This window comes from Oncorhynchus gorbuscha, linkage group LG14, assembly GCF_021184085.1.
Source record: "Oncorhynchus gorbuscha isolate QuinsamMale2020 ecotype Even-year linkage group LG14, OgorEven_v1.0, whole genome shotgun sequence".
Classification (NCBI taxonomy): domain Eukaryota; kingdom Metazoa; phylum Chordata; class Actinopteri; order Salmoniformes; family Salmonidae; genus Oncorhynchus; species Oncorhynchus gorbuscha.
In genome coordinates this window covers 70162784-70185153 of record NC_060186.1, presented here as the reverse complement: position 1 = coordinate 70185153, position 22370 = coordinate 70162784, and the positions used below count along the sequence as shown (strand labels likewise).

General features: G+C 45.6%; 1 protein-coding gene across 2 annotated transcripts in view; it reads right to left on the bottom strand.

Annotated features, from left to right (window-relative positions):
- Positions 1–1932, bottom strand: part of LOC123995821 (uncharacterized protein C14orf132-like) — a 37442-nt gene extending 35510 nt beyond the window's left edge. The window contains exon 1 of one of the 2 annotated variants that reach the window (XM_046299503.1): positions 1871–1932. Coding sequence is in view for 1 of the 2 variants with exons in the window: in XM_046299502.1 (XP_046155458.1) it covers positions 1601–1627 (27 nt within the window). In the remaining variant the exon portion in view is untranslated. The other variant, XM_046299502.1, reaches the window with a different exon arrangement.
- Between the last annotated feature and the right edge of the window lie 20438 nt (positions 1933–22370).

Below are 22370 nucleotides of genomic sequence, written 5' to 3'. Positions count from 1 at the left end.
CATAATATAGATCTCATCTGGGCTGATTCAATTTGATTACTTTAAATATCCTGTTGATTACAAAGTTGTCTGATAACATTTCAGTCAGATATAACAACTGCATTGAAAATCAGGATGAGTAAAATAATGGAACATGGTTAAAAACATCCATGCATAGATTTTTTAATATTCTATTATTAAGCTACATATTTCATCACATTACATTTCATGAATTAAAATTATATTTAGCCTTATCTAAACTGAACAAAAATATAAATGCAACATGTAAAGTCTTGGTCTCATGTTTATGAGTTTTCCACTGGCCTTATCTAAACTGAACAAAAATATAAATGCAACATGTAAAGTCTTGGTCTCATGTTTCATGAGTTGAAAAATAAAATCTACCCCCCCTCACTATTGTTAAGTGACTGTCCCCCATAAGGTGAATGCACCTAAAACATTTTCCATAAGAACAAAAAGCTTATTTCTCAATGGTCAAATTTTGTGCACAAAATTGTTTTCTACCCCCCTAAGTTTTAGATGCCATGTTACTGTAAGCATTTTGTAAGTCCTCTTGCCAAAATAATCTGTCTACCAAATTTTGTGCACAAAATTGTTTTCTACCCATGTTAGTAAGCATTTCTCCTTTGCCAAAATAATCTGTCTACCTGACAGGAGTGGCATATCAAGAAGCTGATTAAGCAGCATGATCATTACACAGGTGCACCTTGTGCTACAGTGGGGATGTAAAAGTACACTTTAAAATGTGCTGTTTTGTCACAGAACACAATGCCACAGATGTCTCAAGATTTGCAATTGGCATGCTGACTGCAGGATTGTCCACCAGAGGTGATGCCAGAGAACTGAATGTTAATTTCTCTACCATATGCTGCCTCCAACATCGTTTTAGAGAATTTGGCAGTACTTCCAACCGGCCTCACAATCACAGACCTCGCCACCCCATGACCACAACATCTGTCTTTTTCACCCGTGGGATCGTCTGACAGGCTGCTGGGGAGTATTTATGTCTATATTAAAGCCCTTTTGTGGGGAAAAACGAAATCTGATTGGCTGGGCCTGTCTTCCCAGTCGGTGCAACCCTGCCTAGTCATGTGAAATTCATAGGTCAGGGCCTAACTTATTGCTTTTAAATGACTGATTTCATGATATGAACTGTAACTCGGTAAAATAATTGAAATTGGTGCATGTTGCGTCCATATTTTTGTTCACTATAATATTTAAGATCGTGTAATTTCCTATCGGCTACTGACCAAAAATACCGTTTTGAATAAATCAACAAGTTGGTTAACCTAATAAAATATTATATTGATCTCAAGGTTTACGGTGGGAACCGATAACATTTATTTCAGCTTGTTGATGACAAAATCAAGTTCACCGAGAGAGAAACTTCGTGCGTATCCCTACTCCTTGTTGGCAGGCTATAATTGACCACATAAACAGACAGACGCCATACAGAATAAATGTGGGGTTTTAGTCTACTACCTTATGCACATTAGTAGGCTTTTCAAAATATTCGTTCAAATAATTATTCTCCGACAATTGCATGGAAACCCCACAACTTCTATTGATTAATAATAACAAAAATGTATCTAGGACTTACCTGCGCAGCCATAAATGAGAGATCCATTGTGATACGCGTGTGAGGACACCTCTGTCTATCTTGAAACAGTGTCGTGTCGCCCTTGTATTCCCCAGAAGGACATTAGAACGTTCTTCCCATCAACATTGCATTTTCAGACCCAGCAAACGTTTATAGCGTATGAAAGTAAGTGCAGCCGGCTAGGCGACTATGGAATTTGAACAGACGATAGCATTTACAGAGAGAGGGAAAGAGCGCAACAGCCGAGAGAGAAAGAGAGAGAGAGAGAACCTTTATTATCAAGAGAACCACAAGATCCTGATGTCGCACCTTTCGCCCTCTTTTTGAATAGCTTACAGTGACATGAACCCTAACGGCTTTTCACGCCGTGTTTTCCTAGTGATGACGGAGTCCAACTGGGTTGTTTCGCCTACTCGTCGCACTTTCATCAGTTAATGTTGAGATACAACAAGATACAACACTATTTAACTCAAAGCTCATTGGGAGTTTGGAAGAAGGAAATGCAATGTCTAAAAGTGATGACATAGTCAATTCAAAGTTTACGATAGCTTTGAGAGCGAAGATCATACAATGTTTTGCCTAAACACAGGTAATGAACTGTCTAGTGTAGTGTAGTAGCCAAGATTTTATGTGTATGCAAATGACATTCAGTCAGGGTAATCACCTACATCAGAGCTATAACTGCTACTCCAATGGTTTATTTCTAGCCATTTAAACAAAGTATCCTAGCTTCCATCTTGGCCATTACCCTATTACTGTCCACTCGACTATTCCACCACTTCTTAATATTGTAGCGACCCGCACAGACAGCTGTGTGTTATGTGTTAGGCTAGGAGGTGGTTGTGTTGTACTGACCAGTACCCGGTGTTCGCGGGGTCCAACCTGTCAATCAACCTGCTATCTGCCAATCACGGGAATGCCTGGAATGTTCTGATGCCGGGCATCCTGGTGGTTGGTGGAGTGGCGTGGAGGGGGGTTGGGCAGGGGGGTGGAGCATTGGAAGTTAAGACCAGGTTCAGCTTTTGTTCTCTCTCTCTTACGTCTGGGCTTCACAAGAGAAGGTCACGATTGGCTTGTGTCATCTATTTGGCGTGTGCTACGGCCCAAACAGTAGCCTGTGTAAAGTTGGTGTAATAAACCGTCAATTCGTAAACTCAAGCCTCTGTCTGGACAATTGTTCCTTTATGATCTAGTCGGGTCATTACATTGGTGTCAGAAGTAAAAACGTTGATACAAGTTAGCCAGCTAGCTAGCTGACTTATGTGGCTAGCTACCGTAGGTGAGAACGGGGATGGAAAATGCTTCGAGGGAATCCGAAAGTGAAGGTGGAGGTAGGGGACGATTATGGCCAAGGAGCTGCATGTGAATGGACGTCGGGGGCTCTGTCTGAGGAGATCGCCAGGGCGTCGGAGCGCAGAGGCCGCTTGAGGGAGGACGTTAGAGCGATGGCGGCTGAAGCGGGCATGAGTGCTTCGTCGAATGTATTTCGCGCGGATTCTGGTGGGCGGACCGAAGTGGTGGTGACGTCGACGCGGCGTGATGAGGAATCTGGGGCTCAGGATGTAAACAAACATGGCGGCGCCCAGTTCCCGGCTGCGTCCGTATCTGTTAAGACCCCGAAGTATTCCGGTAAGGCGGATTGGGAAGCTTTTCATGCTCAGTTTGAACTGTTAGCTCATTTTAGGGGTGGTCGGATGAAGAAAGGGCACTGCAGTTGGCTTTATGCCTCACGGATGAAGCTCTGGCCTGTTTGATATTGATTAGCCCTGAGGACAGGCATGATTATGGGGCTTTAGTGGGAGCACTGAGGAGGCGCTATGGTCAGTGTGTACAGCCCGGGCTACTGCGCTCCGAACTGAGTAATAGACGCAGGCAGCCTGGAGAGCCTCTACGGGTGCTAGCTAATGACATTGAGAGCCTCTCTCGGCGGGCATATGCTCACATGCCCCCTCCGTGCAGAGCGAGCTAGCACGGGACCAGTTCATACAGGCGCTCTCCTACGGAGCTGCGCATACAGACCCAGCTGGCTCATCCTGAGTCATTGCAGACAGCCTTGGAGATGGCTTTGGAGAGGGAGCTGGTGTGGGCTGGGGCTTCAGCTGGGGCTTTGGTGGGGGTGCAGGGAGACACACCCTCTGTGCGAGCTGGGGGCAGAGCAGTCCGGAGCCGGAAAAGCCTGCTTGGGTGGCCGAAATGACAAAACTCATTCGTGCTGTGTCGCTACAGGCGGAACGAAACACACGCCCTGGTCCCAGGGTCTGCTGGGGTTGTGGCCAGCCAGGCCATCTGCGCCGAGTTTGCCCCATGTCCCCCAGAGCTCAGGGAAACGGCTCGGGGTCCGCATAGACCGGGTAGTGCGGACCCCTGGCTTTCTATCCCAACCACCATCATCTTCTGGAGGAGCCCACCGGCACAGACGGGGAAGCAAGGCTCCACTTCCCCAGAAGCAGACGAGGGCAAGCGGATGGAGCCTGTTGTTGTGGTGGGTCGGACCTGTGTTGGGGACTTTTGTCATGTCCCTGTCACTGTGGAGGGGGTGCCCTGCTCCGCCCTGGTGGACACTGGTTCCACAGTAACCCTGGTGAGGCCAGATATTGTGCCAGGTTGGACTCAGTGTGAGCCTACAACTGTGCAGCTCCGCACAGTCACAGGTGAGCTGGCACCCATGAAAGGGAAGGGAATAATGACTCTGACAGTAGGGGGCAGGACTGTGCGTCATCCTGTGTGGGTGGCGGCTGTGCAGGACCCTTGTATCCTGGGGTTGGACTTTCTTAGGAGCACAGGCTGCCAGTTAGACCTAAATAGGGGCACACTGAGCTTCCAGGGAGGGACGGAAGTCACCATGGCCCCCTAATGTCACATTCACTCAACCCAACAAACCCTTTACTCCAACAGTTAAAGCAGCAGAGACTCATGGCTGCGCCCCCTCCCCCACAGCTGTGGGTGACTTTTCCCCAGTCCCCCTGTCACCTACAGCGGTGTGTTACATTCCCCCAGCTACCTCCATGACACAGCCCTCTGTGAGCCCGGGTCGCATCCCCCCAGCCCAGCTACCCCAGATGGGAGAGGAGAGGACACTGTCTGCAGTGAGGGAGATATGGGGGAGGAACTGTGTTGGTCTTGACCCTGAGCAGCAGGAACGGTTGTGGCAGTTGCTGTTTGAATTCAGAGACAGCTTTGCGTTGAGTGAGGAAGAGGTGGGTCAGACTCATCTGGTGCAGCATGAGATCGACACAGGTGATGCTCGACCCATCAAGATGCGTCCCCGCCGTATCCCGCTGGCACGCCAGGAGGCGGCAGACAAGGCTGTGTTGGAGATGCAGCGGGCAGACTTCATTGAGCCCTCAGACAGCCCCTGGGCGGCGCCAGTCGTCATGGTTCCGAAGAAGGGGGCAAGCTGAGGTTCTGTGCGGACTACAGGCGGCTGAATGAGGTAACCAGGAAGGACTCATACCCCATACCACGTATCGATGAGTCGCTGGACCTGGTTAGGGGTCCTCCTGGTTCTCCTCACTAGACCTCCGCAGTGGCTACTGGCAGGTGCCCCTCTCCCCAGAGGCCAGAGCCAAAACTGCGTTCTCCACTAACAGAGGACACTGGCAGTTCAAGGTCCTGTGCTTTGGCCTGTGCAACGCTCCAGCTACTTTTGAGCGTTTGATGGACAGGGTGCTGGATGGCATCCCCGACAGCAGTGTCTGGTATACCTCGATGACATCCTGGCCCATGGCAGCTCCTTCCAGTCAGCCCTGGGGGCGCTACGGCGTGTGCTGGAGAGGGTGGCTGCCGCAGGTCTGAAGCTCCACCCCGAGAAGTGCCACTTCATGAGGAGAGAGGTGTCCTTCTTGGGCCACCGAGTGGGGAAGGAGGGGATCAGCACCATGGAGGACAAGGTAGGGGCTGTCAGAGACTGGCCCACCCCCACCGACCAGCGTCAGCTGAAGAGCTTCCTGGGCCTGGCCTCGTACTACAGGAGGTTTGTACGGGGCTTCTCAAGCGTTGCTGCTCCACTGAACCGCCTGCTGCCGAAGGACAAGGCTTTGACTTGGACAGTGGAGTGTGAGGAGGCGTTCAACACCCTCAAACGTGCACTGATCGAGGCCCCGTGCTCGCCCCCTGACCTCACCTTGCCCTTTATCCTGGACACAGACGCGAGCAATGTGGGCATGGGTGGGGTGCTGGCCCAGGTGGGGCCAGAGGGGGAGAGAGTGGTGGCGTACTTCAGCAAAACATTTGACAAACATGAGCGCCGCTACTGTGTCACCCGGCGGGAGCTCTTGGCTGTTGTGGCTTCCGTCAAACACTTCAAGTACTACCTGGGTGGTCTGCCCTTTACTGTAAGGACTGACCACTCTGCTCTCCAGTGGCTCATGTCTTTCAGAGAGCCAGAGGGGCAGGTGGCACGCTGGTTGGAGGAGCTTCAGCCGTATGACTTCACGGTGGTGCACAGGGCAGGGGCATGCCACTCCAACGCCGACGCCATGTCCCGTCGGCCCTGTACTGCAGACGGCTGCCGCCACTGTGAACGGAGAGAGGGACGGGAGAGAGAGCTGCGGGCAGAGGAGGGTGTCTGTGCCACAGTGTGTCGGGCGAGCGGGCCTGTCTGCTGTGAGCTGCAGACTGTCGACGTGGCTGAATGGCGGCAGCAGCAGGGACGGGACACAGACCTACAGCCAGTGCTACAGTGGGTAGAGGCGCAGGTGAGGCCACCATGGGAAGAGGTGACAGCGCTCTCACTCGCGACCAAAGGGTTGTGGTCGAAGTTTGAGAGACTGCGGCTGGCTGATGGCGTGCTACAGCGGGCATGGAAGGAGTCAGCTACGGGAGAGGAGAGGTGGCAGGTGGTGGTCCCAAAAGCATTGCGGGAGGCTGTGCTCCAGAGTACTCATGGGGGGTGGGGACTGGACACTTTGGGGTCACAAAAACACTGCGCCGTCTCCGTCAGGGCTTCTACTGGGGGCAGCACAAGAGGGATGTGGAGGACTTTTGTCGCCGCTGTGACAACTGCACAGCGAGAAAGGGCCCCCAGGCCGCTCTCATGCTCAGCTACAACAGTTCCCAGTGGGGGCTCCCATGGAGAGGGTGGGAGTGGATGTAGTTGGGCCGTTCCCCACCACAGACAGTGGAAACCGCTGGGTGCTCACGGCCATGGACTATTTCACAAAATGGCCCGAGGCCTATGCTCTGCCTGACCAGGAGGCAGAGACCATCGTCGACGCCCTGACAGCGGGGATGTTCAGCAGGTTTGGAGCTGCAGAGTCCATCCACAGCGACCAAGGCAGAAACTTTGAGTCCCGTGTGTTCGCCACCATGTGTGAGAGGTTGGGCATGCACAAGACCCGCACTACTCCTCTCCATCCTCAAAGTGATGGCCTTGTGGAGCGCTTCAACAAAACGCTTGGACAGCAGCTGGCCATCGTCTCTTCCAAACACCAGCGTGACTGGGACAAGCACCTGCCTATGGTCCTCATGGCATGCCGCTCCGCTGTCCAAGACTCCACTTCCTGCACGCCTGCCTTCCTCATGCTGGGTAGAGAGATCCGCACCCCTGCGGAGATGGCGTTTGGTCGGCCCCTGGATAGCCCTCATGTTCCTCCGGGGCCGGAGTATGCCCGGAGACTCCAGGACCGCCTGGAGACAGCCCACACCTTCGCCAGAGAGCAGCTGGTGAATGCAGGTGTGAGGCAGAAAAGGAACTATGACGTGCACACCCGGGGAAGGCACTTTGTGGCTGGGGAGCTGGTCTGGGTCTACAGCCCCCTAAGGAAAAAAGGCAGATGCCCCAAGTTGGACAGTCACTGGGTGGGACCCTGCAGTGTCCTGGAGAGGGTAGGGAAGGTTGTGTACCGGGTGCAGCTTCCTCCCAGGGGGAGAAAGGTGGCACTGCACCGGGACAGGTTAGCCCCATACAGAGGGGCCTCTTCTCCCCAAACCCCAGGAACCCCCACAATTCCCCTCTCTGGCAATGACATTCTCCAGGCACCCACCCTCAGGTGCCGCAGACAAGGCTCCAGACAGCCCACTCCCCTGTCTCCCCCTGTGTCACCGCGTGGTTCCCCAGAGCCACGGACTGTATTACCCGTTCCCGCTTCCTTGTCACCCATATCCCTGCCTTCATCCCCTGGGTCCCAGAGGGGCACTCTGCGACCATCACGACCACGCAGGCAAAGGAGACCTCCGGGTCGCTTCAGAGACTTTGTTTGTTCCTCGGGGACGAGGGACTTTGTGGTGGGGGGCTGTGTAGCGACCCGCACAGACAGCTGTGTGTTATGTGTTAGGCTAGGAGGTGGTTGTGTTGTACTGACCAGTACCCGGTGTTCGCGGGGTCCAACCTGTCAATCAACCTGCTATCTGCCAATCACGGGAATGCCTGGAATGTTCTGATGCCGGGCATCCTGGTGGTTGGTGGAGTGGCGTGGAGGGGGGTTGGGCAGGGGGGTGGAGCATTGGAAGTTAAGACCAGGTTCAGCTTTTGTTCTCTCTCTCTTACGTCTGGGCTTCACAAGAGAAGGTCACGATTGGCTTGTGTCATCTATTTGGCGTGTGCTACGGCCCAAACAGTAGCCTGTGTAAAGTTGGTGTAATAAACCGTCAATTCGTAAACTCAAGCCTCTGTCTGGACAATTGTTCCTTTATGATCTAGTCGGGTCATTACAATATGATATGGAATACAAATTACAGTACATCATTCTGGTCTTCCAGCTGATATCCTTTCCCAATGCATACTATATTGCGTAATGATATTCTATTTATACATTTTAACCAGATACATTATAAACCCTAGCCTTTTGGGGGCCCTAAACAAGCAATTTTCTAACACATTTCCTGCAATTCTACACATTTTTCCATGGGGCATTGAGAATTTTTAGCTGTTTTATAAAACATTTAATGCAATTCTACTCTTCGCCATGGTGCAGAGATAATTATTTTGCAGTTTTACAGTTAATTTCCTGCACTTCTACCCATTTTGAGAGAAATCTTTGCATTTTCAAGCTAATCTCTTGCAATTCTACACATTTTGACATGACTAATGCTATCGAAGTGAGAATGACCATCAAAATCAATTGTGGTCCCCTGGAGGTCAGGGCCACTGGGCACATGCCCTGGGTGCCCGGTCGGTATACGGCGATGATTACTACAAGTTTAGATAAGAGGCTAGACTAGCTACCAATCAGAAAATTGTTAGCTGACAAGGCTAATTGAGTGACTGTCAGTTTTTGCAAGCAAAAACTGCTGATTCCCAACCAAATGTAGAAATTGCACCTGGTTTATTCTAGTATTCTTACTCTCAATAGTAAATTGAGTCCCCGACTGTTTAAAAAAACCATGTATTTAATTGGTCAGAGGCCCCCCAGCTTCCGCTTATGTCGCTTATGCCTGGGGCTGGCCCTGATTGATGTATCTTCTCCGGGACCCAGACAGAAATTCTTCATGTGATCTCTTAAACGCATCAATATTTCATCCACAGCTTTTTCCCAGCCTCTCAGGAATAATTTGGGTTGGGGAGAGACTAACCTGCTGAGCCACCAACTACCTTCCAAACAAACTGCAAAATGGGAGCGCACCTTGAAAGAAAGTTAGCTGAAGGAAATTACAATGAATGCTCCCAACAGGTCCGCTTGTTACCAGGAGGCCTACATTGTTTGTTCCAAAGCATCTGCCACACCTAAGGTCAGGGCGAGTTAATCTTGAGGATAAAAACTTTTGGAGGTCATTAGACTTTGGCAGCTGTGTGTTAGGGAGCCCATGAATAGAATCATCAGCCAATAGTAGGAAACGGGGCACAACAGATTAGTATATATTAGACTTTGCATGTTGAATCCTCCTTTACTTCCAGCGCCGACAGAGATCGCCGCCTGGCTTCGCGTTCCTCGGAAACTATGCAGTTTTTTGTTTTTTTACGTGTTATTTCTTACATTTGTACCCCAGGTCATCTTAGGTTTCATTACATACAGTCGAGAAGAACTACTGAATATAAGATCAGCGTCAACTCACCATCAGTACGACCAAGAATGTTTTTCGCGACGCGGATCCTGTGTTCTGCCTTACAAACAGGACAACGGAATGGATTGCATGCAGCGACCCCAAAAAACGACTCCAAAAAAGAGGGAAACGAGGCGGTCTTCTGGTCAGACTCCGGAGACGGGCACACCGTGCAGTCTCTAGACAACAAGGTTGATGAAATCCAAGCAAGGGTAGCATTCCAGAGGGACATCAGAGACTGTAACGTTCTGTGCTTCACGGAAACATGGCTCACTGGAGAGACGCTATCCGAAGCGGTGCAGCCAACGGGTTTCTCCATGCATCGCGCCGACAGAAACAAACACCTTTCTGGTAAGAAGAGGGGTGGGGGCGTATGCCTTATGGCTAACGAGACATGGTGTGATGAAAGAAACATACAGGAACTCAAATCTTTCTGTTCACCTGATTTAGAATTCCTCACAATCAAATGTAGACCGCATTATCTACCAAGAGAATTCTCTTCGATTATAATCACAGCCGTATATATCCCCCCCCAAGCAGACACATTGATGGCTCGGAACTAACTTTATTTAACTCTTTGCAAACTGGAAACCATTTATCCGGATGCTGCATTCATTGTAGCTGGGGATTTTAACAAGGCTAATCTGAAAACAAGACTCCCTAAATTTGATCAGCATATCGATTGCGCAACCAGGGGTGGAAAAACCTTGGATCATTGTTAGTCTAACTTCCGCGACGCATATAAGGCCCTGCCCCGCCCCCCTTTCGGAAAAGCCGACCACGACTCCATTTTGCTGATCCCTGCCTACAGACAGAAACTAAAACTAGAGGCTCCCACGCTGAGGTCTGTTCAACGCTGGTCCGACCAAGCTTTCTCCACACTCCAAGACTGCTTCCATCACGTGGACTGGGATATGTTTCGTATTGCGTCAGATAACAACATTGACGAATACGCTGAATCCTCACTGACTCAACTCCAGCCACTTTAATAATGCGAATTGATGGGAATGATGTAAATATATCACTAGCCACTTTAAACAATGCTACCTTATATAATGTTACTTACCCTACATTATTCATCTCATATGCATACGTATATACTGTACTCTATATCATCGACTGCATCCTTATGTAATACATGTATCACTTGCCACTTTAACTATGCCACTTTGTTTACATACTCAACTTATATGTATATACTGTACTCGATACCATCTACTGTATCTTGCCTATGCTGCTCTGTACCATCACTCATTCATATATCCTTATGTACATATTCTTTATCCCCTTACACTGTGTATAAAACAGTAGTTTAGGAATTGTTAGTTAGATTACTTGTTGGTTATTACTGCATTGTCGGAACTAGAAGAACAAGCATTTCACTACACTCGCATTAACATCTGCTAACCATGTGTATGTGACAAATAAAATTAGATTTGATTTGTCCTGGAGTACTGGTACACAATAGAGAAATAAAACATCTGATGGGGGGAAATGTAAAGTGTTGCAATGTTGTTAATAAATACTATGCTGGCAGTACTAAAGTTTTCTGTGGGAATTGGTACTTGTTTGGATAGATAGATTATAAAAGTCTACCAGAAAGAGAGAAAAGGATGGCAATGCCCAAGAATGGACGGCAACTTTGATTGTTTTTATCTTACTCTTTTTTTTAAAGCAGACTCAACTTGACTGTAGTCTTTCTGTTTATTTTTATACGTCAATTTCATGACCCCCTCCACCTTCTTACAAGTAACAGCCTTGAGCCTGGTCAAAGGTCATGTCCAACAGTACTTTCCTCAAAAACACTGAAATGGCACTGTACAGTACAGAATATTGACTATACAGAAAAGCTGCATTCTGTGTTTTATGACGACAGTTATTACAATATTATTACTTCTCCCATGGTCACATGGTTATTTAATTACTCTGCTACTTTACAAGTCATTATGTCCATGGTTCTGGGGGAAACAATACAGCCATATCGACATGCTCCATACCAGCTCTAATTTTGGCCATAAACCCGATAAGACATACAGTGGCTTGCAAAAGTATTCATCCCCCTTGGCATTTTTCCTATTTTGTTGCCTTACAACCTGGAATTAAAATAGATTTTTGGGGAGGTTGTATCATTTGATTTACACAACATACTGTGAAGATGCTAAATATTTTTTATTGTGAAACAATCAAGAAATAAGACAAAAAAACAGAACTTGAGCGTGCATAACTATTCCCCCCCCCCTAAAGTCAATAATTTGTAGAGCCACCAAGTCTCTTGGGGTACGTCTCTCTAAGCTTGGCACATCTAGCCACTGGTGTTTTTGCCCATTCTTCAAGGCAAAACTGCTCCAGCTCAGTTGGATGGGTTCCGCTGGTGTACAGCAACATTTAAGTCATACCACAGATTCTCAAATGGATTGAGTTCTGGACTTTGACTAGGCCATTCAAAGACATTTAAATGTTTCCCCTTAAAGTGTTGCTTTAGCGGTATGCTTAGGGTCATTGTCCTGCTGGAAGGTGAACCTTCGTCCCAGTTTCAAATCTACAGAAGACTGGAACAGGTTTCCCTCAAGAATTTGCCTGTATTTAGTGCCATCCATTATTCCTTCAATTCTGACCAGCTTCCCAGTCTCTGCCGATGAAAAAATCCCCACAGCCACCACCATGCTTCACTGTGGGGATGGTATTCCCAGTGTTGGGTTTGCGCCAGACATAGCGTTTTCCCTGATGTCCAAAAAGCTACATTTTAGTCTCATCTGACCAGAGTACCTGCTTCCATAAGTTTGGGGAGTCTCCCACATGCCTTTTGGAGAACACCAAACGTATTTGCTTATTTTTATCTTTAACAGTGGCTTGTTTCTTGCCACTCTTCTCTAAAGCTCAGCTCTGTGGAGTGTACGGCTTAAAGTGGTCCTATGGACAGATACTCCAATCTCCGCTGTGGAGCTTTGCAGCTCCTTCAGGGTTATCTTTGGTCTCTTTTGTTGCCTCTCTGATTAATGCCCTCCTTGCCTGGTCCGTGAGTTTTGGTGAGCGGCCCTCTCTTGGCAGGTTTGTTATGGTGCCATATTCTTTCCACTTTTTTAATAATGGATTTAATGGTGCTCCGTGGGATGTTCAAAGTTTCAGATATTTTTTTATAACCCAACCCTGATCTGTACTTCTCCACAATTTTGTCTCTGACCTGTTTGGAGAGCTCCTTGGTCTTCATGGCGCCGCTTGCTTAGTAGTGTTGCAGACTCTGGGGCCTTTCAGAACAGGTGTAGATACAGTATGTGTAGACACTTAGATTGCACACAGGTGGACTTTATTAAACTAATTATGTGACTTCTGAAGGTAATTGGTTGCACCAGATCGTATTTAGGGGATCATGGCAAACGGAGTGAATACATTTGCACGCACAGAATTAAAAAAAAACATTATATTTTTTTAACAAGTAATTTTTAAAATTTCACTTCACCAATTTGGGCTATTTTGTTTATGTACATTACATGTAATCCAAATAAAAATGTATTTAAATTACAGGTTGTAATGCAACAAAATAGGAAAAACGCCAAGGGCGGATGAATACTTTTGCAAGGCACTGTACCTAGTACATTACACTGCCTATAAGCTCTCAGCAACAAGATACTGCCTCAGAGCATCCAAAGCGGGCAATCACTTAGAATTAAGATGCTGAAGATAAGAGCAATGGTCCCTAGCGACTTACCACTATCGTTGTTTGGTATAAATGACATCCCAGGTGTCTATTTAAATCTCAGGATCACTGTGGTGTAGATGGTGTAATTGTTTTAGTGTCATGGTGTTTTAGTAGTAAAATGTTGTTCTGGTGCACAGAATGCATCAGATTGAGTCGGCCTCACACAGATCGGTCTGACTCATGGGGCAGTGGAGCTTTTTGCTGAGTCTTGCTTGATGGTTGAAGTTGGGATGAGGAGGCATTGCCATTTCATGTTCCCATATATCCACTTTCACGCTTGTGGCATTATTTGTGCTGAAACATGATTTTCTTTCAGCTTTTCCTGTTTTTATTGGACTCGAGCCTTTCAGGCTTCTTGTTTGAATATTATAAGGCTATGTTATGGGGGCCTAAGCTGTCAAATAAGGGTTCATGGAATGACTCGCCCTCTTTTGAGACACATAGAAAGAGAGAATGTGTTTGGAAGCTTGCCAGGTTTATATAACGCCACTCTAGTTCTTTCTTTGGGAATGAGATTACCATAGAATGGCGTTTGATTTACAGCTTGGGTTGTGCGTCGTTGGTTTGTTCCATCCAGATTCAAATGGAATCCCTTGGTAACTCTATAGTATATCATTTTGAAAGCCGCTGTCTCAAGCCTTGAGACTATAGTCAGATTCAAGTGGGCCCTCCTTTATGTGCAGCTATACATGGTAGGTCTTATACCTGTGGACGTGGTCTCCAAGGACATGGCGATCTCCTGTGACAGACACCATAACTCGTGGCGAGGTTTGAGATCAGAGCTCCTCATGGTACATGTAAATTAGATGTGTCCTGATGTCTTGTCCACCTGTTTGTTCCAGACAGTTTCAGACAGCCCTGGCTGCTCTCCCTGAACCCATTTGCCGAGTGAGACCCATTTCTGTGGTCGTCTCAGGGAGGTGACTGGCACTCTAAGTAAGAATGTGTTTCTTTTCCGGTGACCGTTCAGAGGTGACCGCTCAGTGCCAGTGTGGGGGAATACCTGGTTTTGTGTGTGTGTTTTGAGGGACTCCACGGGTTCAGATTTTCTGCTCCGGTTGGTCCACTGTCATGTGTGTGGCTGACCTATACTTTGTGAACTCAGCTGCTGGCCCAGAACCCCCCCCACACACACATAAATAAATACCCACACCCTTTGGATGTGTGGAGACTGCCTCTAGCAATACAGACTCCACACCATGATGGTATGTTAGACACAGCAGAGGTTCCCACAACAGAAAGCTTTATTCATAGCAGAGACCAGGATCATGTGTGTGACGTCAACTTTGTCCTCAGAGGAAAGAAGTTACAGTTGGATTTCTGTGGCACAGTATCTTCCTTTCCATTAAGATAGATATGACAAGAGTCGAGGGTTGCACGCTTAAACCAACTGAATTGATGGTCCCTGTACTACAACATTCTTTTAAAAGTCAATCTCCATAGAGGTCAAAATACTTTTCTTACAGGTGGAACAGAGCAGCGACTCCAATGTCTGCACCTTCAGTCAGCTGTAGATCGAGACAGGCCAGAGTAACCTCCAGCATTTCCACAAGAGTTATTTCTGCATGATGGGTCTAGTTTCCTGACCGGCAGGAACAGCCTCATTGGATAGCTTCACAGACGTGACCTTTAGTTGAAGGAAGAAGAAAGCTTTTTGTGCAACGCCACAATCAATAACTCCAGAAACCTTTTTTTTACACTTTATTTGTGTGTATACACATTCCATGCTATAAATTGTAGTCATAGAGGAGACAGGGTGTCATAGATTTATTGTAGTTAGTATGATGAAGCTAAACAAAATGGTGTAGATTTATTGTAGTTATTATGATGAAGCTAAACAAAATGGCATAGATTTATTGTAGTTGGTATGATGAAGCTAAACAAAATGGCATAGATTTATTGTAGTTGGTATGATGAAGCTAAACAAAATGGAGATGTGAAAAAGGAAACCCAGAATAATAAATCAAATTGTATTGGTCACACACACATGGTTAGCGGATGTTAATGCGAGTGCTTCTAGTTCTGGCAGTGCAGTAATATCTAACAAGTCATCTAAAAATTACCCAACAACTACCTAATACACACAAATGCAAAGGGGTGAACGAGAATATGTACATATAAGTATATGGATGAGCGATGGCCGAGTGGCATAGGCAAGATGCAATAGATGGTATAAAATACACTATATACATGTGATATGAGTAATGTAAGATATGTAAACATTTTAAAGTGGCATTATTTAAAGTGTAATTGTTTAAAGTGACTAGTGATCCATTTATTAGTGTCCAGTGATTGGTCTAAATGGTGGCAGCATCCTCTCTTGAGTTAGATGATGGCTGTTTAGCAGTCTGTTGGCCTTGAGATAGAAGCTGTTTTTCAATCTCTCGGTCCCAGCTTTGATGCACCTGTACTGACCTCACCTTTTGGATGATAGCGGTGTGAACAGGCAGTGGCTCAGGTGGTTATTGCCCTTGATGATCTTTTTGGCCTTCCTGTGACATCGGGTATTGTAGGTGTCATGGATGGCAGGTAGTTTGCCTCCGGGGATGTGATGTGCAGACCACACTACCCTCTGGAGAGCCGTGCTGTTGAGGACAGTACCAGGCTGTGATACAGTCCGAAAGGATGCTCTCGATTGTGCATCTGTAAAAGTTTGTCAGGGTTTTGGGTGACAAGCCAAATTTCTTCATCCTCCAGAGGTTGAAGAGGTGCTGTTGCGCCTTCTTTACCACACTGTCTGTGTGGGTGGATCATTTCAGTTTGTCTGTGATGTGTACGACGAGGAACTTAAAATTTCCACCTTCTCCACTGATGTCCCTTTGATGTGGTTAGGGGGTGCTCCCTCTGCTGTTTTCTGAAGTCCACCATCATCTCCTTTGTTTTGTTGACGTTGAGTGAGAGGTTGATTTCCTGTCACCACACTCCGAGTGTCCTCCCCTCCTCCTGGTAGGCTGTATCGTTGTTGTTGGTGATCAAGCCCACTACTGTTGAGTCATCTGCAAACTTGATGATTGAGTCGGAGGCGTGCATGGCTATGCAGTCGTGGGTGAACAGGGAGTACAGGAGAGGGCTGAGCACACACCCTTGTGGGGCGCGAAGTGGAGATGTTGTTTCCTACCTTCACCACCTTTGGGCGGCCCGCCAGAACCCAGTTGCACAGGGTGGGGTTGAGACCCAGGGCCTCCAGCTTGATGATGAGCTTGGAGGGTACTGTCATGTTGAATGCTGAGCTGTAGTCAATGAACAGCGTTCTGACATAGGTATTATTTTTGTCCAGATGGGATGGTGCATGTGATGGTGATTGCATCATCTGTGGACCTGTTGGGGTGGTGTGCAAACTTAATTGGGTCTAGGGTGGCCGTTAAGGTGGCAGTAATATGATCTTTGACTAGCCTCTCAAAGCACTTCGTGATGACAGAAGTAAGTGCTATGGGGGGCGGTAGTCATTTAGTTCAGTTGTCTTTGCCTTCTTGGGTACAGGAATAATGGTATCCATCTTGAAACATGTGGGGACAACAGACTGTGATAGGGAGCGATTGAATATGTCCGTAAACACACCAGCCAGCTGGACTGCGCATGCTTTGAGCACATGGCTAGGGATGCCATCTGGGCCAGCAGCCTTGCGAGGGTTAACAAGTTTAAATGATTTACTCACGTCAGCCACGAAGAAGGAGAGGGGGGGACGCAGTCTTTGTTTACTGAGCCGCGACTGTGGCACAGTAATATCCTCAAAGTGGGCAAAGAAGGTGTTTAGTTTGTCTGGAGGCGTGATGTCGTTGTCCGTGACGTGGCTGTTTTTGGTTTTGTAGTCTGTGATTTCCTGTAGACCCTGCCACATACGTCTCGTGTCTGAGCCATTGAAATGCGACTCTACCATGTCCTTGTACCAGCATTTCGCTTGTTTGATTGCCTTGCGTACGGAATAACTACACTGTTTAAATTCAGCCATATTTCCAGACCTCTTTCCATGGTTAAATGCGGTGGATCGCGCTTTCAGTTTTGCGTGAATAACACCATCTATCCACGGTTCCTGGTTGGGTAGGTTTTAATAGTCACAGTGGGTACAACATCTCAAATACACTTCTTAATAGACGCACGTACCGAGTCAGCGTATAGGTCAATGTTGATCTCTGAGGCTGAACGGAACATATTCCAGTCCGTGTGATCAAAACAATCTTGAAGCGTGGCCTCCGATTGGTCAGACCAGCATTGAATGGTTCTCGTCACTGGTTTATCCTGTTTGAGTTTCTGCCTGTAAGACAAAACGAGCAAGATGGCATCGTGGTCGGATTTGCCGAAGGGAGGGAGGGTGAGGGCTTTGTATGCATCGCGGAAGTTAGAGTAGCAGTGATCGAGACTATTAGCCCTGCGAGTTGTGTAATCAATTTGCTGATATAATTTAGGTAGCCATGTTCTCTTATTTGCTTTGTTAAAATCCCCAGCTACAATAAATGCAGCCTATGTGGTTTCCAGTTTACATAGAGTCCAGTGAAGTTCCTTGAGGGCCGTCTTGGTGTTCGCTTGAGGGGGAATGTACACAGCTGTGACTATAACTGACGAGAATTCTCTTGGTAGGTAAAATGGTTGTAAGGAATTGGAAGGACTTCTAGGTCAGGTGAGCAGAAGGACTTGAGTTCCTGTGTGTTGTTATGATTACAACATGAGTCGTTAATCATAAACCATAAACCCCCGCCCTTCTTCTTCCCAGAGAGGTGTTTATCTCTGTCGGCGTGATGCATGGAGAAGCCCGGTGGCTGAACCGATTCCGACAAAATATCCGGGAGAGCCATGTTTCCGTGAAACAGAGAATGTTACAATCTCTCATGTCTCTCTGGAAGACAACCCTTGCTCTAATTTTGTCTACCTTGTCAGGAGACTTGACATTGGCGAGTAGTATACTCGGGAGCGGTGAGCGATGTGCACGTCTATGGCGCCTAACCAGAATACCGCTCCTTCTGCCCCTTATGCGGCTTCGTTGTTTTGGGTCGGCTACTGGGATCAGATCCATTGTCCTGGGTGGTGGTCCAAACAGAGGATCTTCTTCGGGAAAGTCATATTCCTGGTGGTAATGTTGGTAAGTTGACGTTGCGCTTACATCCAATAGTTCTTCCCATGTTTATGTAATAAGACTTAAGATTTGCTGAGGTAAAAATGTATATATGAATACATAAAAAAACGAAATACTGTATAGTTTCCCAAGAATGCGAAGCAAGGCAACCATCTCTGTAACGTCTGCTTCAAACTCACAACCTCAAACATGTAGATCCCTTGAACGCAGTTCACTTTCCAGCCCACTTTCCAGCTCACACTCTCAAACACATAGATCCCCTGAATGCAGCTCACTCTCCAGATCCCAATCACCTTAATTCTAATCACCTGTTCACACACTTGTATGTCTTTATCACACACTATTTAGTTCAGTTCTTTGCACCCCTTCACTGTGTGGTATTGTTTGTTTTGTGACACACATCTTTCAGAGGGTTGTTTCTTCCTGTAATTTACTCTTCCCTTGTATTATAGTTTTTGCCTGCCTCACTAACGATGCCTTTTGCCTATTCCCTTCCCCCACTTTAGTCTATCGGATTTCCTGTTATGTACCTATTGCCTGATCTCCCGGACTACGTTCTTAGCCTTTTCCCTGCCTGTACTGTTGCCCTTTTGGACCCCCTGTGCATGACCTTCTGCCTGCCCCTGGACCCAGCTACCTGCTTCCTCCTGTGTATGACCTTCTGCCTGCCCCTGGACCCAGCTACATTTACATTACATTTAAGTCATTTAGCAGACGCTCTTATCCAGAGCGACTTACAACTACCTCCTCCCGTGGTCCTTTGTAATAAACACTTGCTTGCGCCCTGCGCTTGAAACCAGCTCTCTGTCTCCCCTCTTTGTTACACACTGCCGGCGCCATGGTTGATATTCAGTGCATTGTTATGGATTACTCTTTGGAGAGGACCCCCTTCAATGCACAATAAATACTGACTCCAAAGACGAACCCTCCTCCCAATCTAAAGACCAATACAGTATCACCCCATGTTTCCCCATTCACCTTGATGAAGGACAACCTCTCCCTCTATGTACAGTAAATGAAGCTAACCATTGATAATGCATGTCGAGGTGTTATATCATATTGCATAAGAGACACACATGAATGCCATGATTGGACCAGCGCAGATAGATAGAGCAATGATGTGTGTAACCGAGAGGAAATTAATTTATGCCAAGTCCTCCAGACATTCAATGATGGAGCCTTATGTATTAAGAGTAAATCAATTAGTCTGATACTTTCATTGTCTTCACTTTCTCATTTTGATGCAGCAAGTAAAATATATCAGAACATCTCTAGAAATAGATTGTTTTTTGGCCGTTTGATATTTAGTGTGGTCACTTATTCTTTTGGCATGGCAACTGAAATACAATACACATTTAGTTTTCAGATGCTTTCTACTGTTTATAATATATATATATAATATATATATTTATATATGTATATATATATATATTATATATAATATATATATATATATTTATATATGTATATATATATATATATTATATATAATATATATGTATGTGTGTATGTGTGTATGTATGTATGTGTATGTATGTGTATGTATGTGTATGTATGTGTATGTATGTGTATGTGTATGTATGTATGTATGTATGTGTATGTATGTGTATGTATATGTATGTATGTGTATGTATGTGTATGTATGTGTATGTATGTATATATATATATATTATATATATTATATATATATATATATAAATATATATATATATATATATATATATATATATATATATATATATATGTATATATATATATACTGTGTTCACTGATCACTGTGTTGATCCTCATCTTTCTTCTCCTTCTTCTTTGCCTTCTGGTCCTTTTTAGAGTCTTCATCGCCTGTCTTTTTTCAAGTAATGTATAAAATAAAAACAAACCGACCAAAACAAAACTGGACCGGCACAGACCTAAAAACAAAAGTACTATAATTTGATAGTTTCCTAACAGCAAGTGTTTTACTGAGTCCTCTTTTACTGCTGTCTGCTACTGCTAAATAAGAAGTGAAACATTTTTTGTGTATATATATATATACACGTGTATATATATATATACACGTGTGTATATATATATATATATATATATATATATATATACATATATATATACAAAAAATGTTTCACTTCTTATTTTAAAAAACTATTAAATAATATGGACATCTCATGAATAATAATCTGAACAGGCTCGTGGTGCATATGGCTCAGTGTGGCTAGAGAGGTGGAGGTGTAAGGGTCTGTGGCATCCCCTGTCAGGACCAATCCTGCTCCCTACACGGATGGGAACCGATGGTGTGACCACCTTTCACTTCTGATATCCTTCCTCTCCTCTCATTCCAGAAACCGTGTGCAGTTGATGTCAAGTAATTACCTACTGGGGTTTTATTTGTCTCTGATGTTTCTGATGTTTCTTTGTTATGAAGCAAAGCAGATACATTTTTCATTCAACGTTATATAGTGTACCATACATTTAACCAAAGATTATAGGGTGGTCCTCGCAGATCCAGGTTCACTTCTAGTCCAGGTTCACTTCTAGTCCAGGTTCTAGTCCAGGTTCTCTTCTAGTCCAGGTTCACTCCGATAGAGTGATCAAAATGAATGTACATAATATAATGAAAAATTCTCAGACACGAGGGTTAGCTCAATTAAAAACCACTTTACATCACTGTCTCTACATCAATGTCGAAGGACCCGATAATCAATGGCCTTATCCCACGCCATCTTCTATAGCACAGTAGGACTACATTAAAGTTAATTCCACAGAGTTTCTAAGCCCAGAGGAGCAATGTCTCGAGACTTCCTTGAACGCTTGTGAAACAGACCAAACACACCAGGCCGGGGTTTGATAAGTCAATAAGAGAAGTGAAAAATGATTCCTTAATTGTACACATATATATATATATATATTTTTTTTAAAATCTAATGGCGCAACCTAGATTCGAGCCAATGTCTTAAGTATATGAACATGTTATTACTCCAACCTCGTAAAAGTGACAAACAAACATTTTCATTAAAAAAAAGGTTTATATTGAAGGCATGCCTTTGATTTGACGGCCTGCACATGTGCAGTTCAGTGCAAGACGACCGTTAGACCTGATGCCATGTTTCTATGCATGAGCTTAGCTAGACAATGTCGCCATGACATCGCCTGCAAGTGTGATCAGGGATTTCTATTGGAGAAGCAGTTTTCTTCATACTGTACTGTCTTTGGTATTACTGTAGATCTGTGGTACTTCATTATAACTAGTTCTTTAAGGTGACCTGGGTGTGCGTGGTATTACAGTCATGTCCCGGAGGCTGAGCCTGGACAAGCTTATTAAACTGACTAACAAGAACATCAAGCGCAGTGAGGAGTGGGTCGTACAGCTGAAGCCGTGCATACTGTACACACACAATGTCCCATTGTTTATTGTTGCCTAATCTAGCATTCGGAAACTCAACACAGCACTCAGCATACATGAACTCTCGCGTGGCACACTCTAACTAAAACAAAAGCTAGTTAATCAGTCCACTGGGAACATTTCAAGAAAATATTAAATGTGTTCTAGAAATGTTCTTGCAAAATCAGGTGAATGTTTTATACAAACATTCTACAATCATCACCACGACTGGAAAATGTGTGTGTTATGAGAACATGTGCCGCTACCTAAAAGATGTTCTGGGAACATTCACAGTTCTGGGAACATTCACAGAAACAGACATTTTTTGATTGCTTGGAACTCAAAAGAAATGAAATCTAATGTTATTTGTCACATGCACCGAATACAACAGGTGTAGACTTTACACTGAAATGCTTTCTTACAAGCCCTTAACCAACAATGCAATTTTAAGAAAATCCCTAAAAATAGATTTAAAAAAAAGCACACAACATTAATTTAATGTTGCAAGAATGTTGACAGAACATCCTTTCTGAAATTTTAAAAGGTTCCCAGAACATTTAATTAGGTTGTGGGACAGCGTTGGTACATTAGAAGAGATTGTTTCCCAACACAAAATATACTCCGCTGTGATGACATTCAAACAATGTTT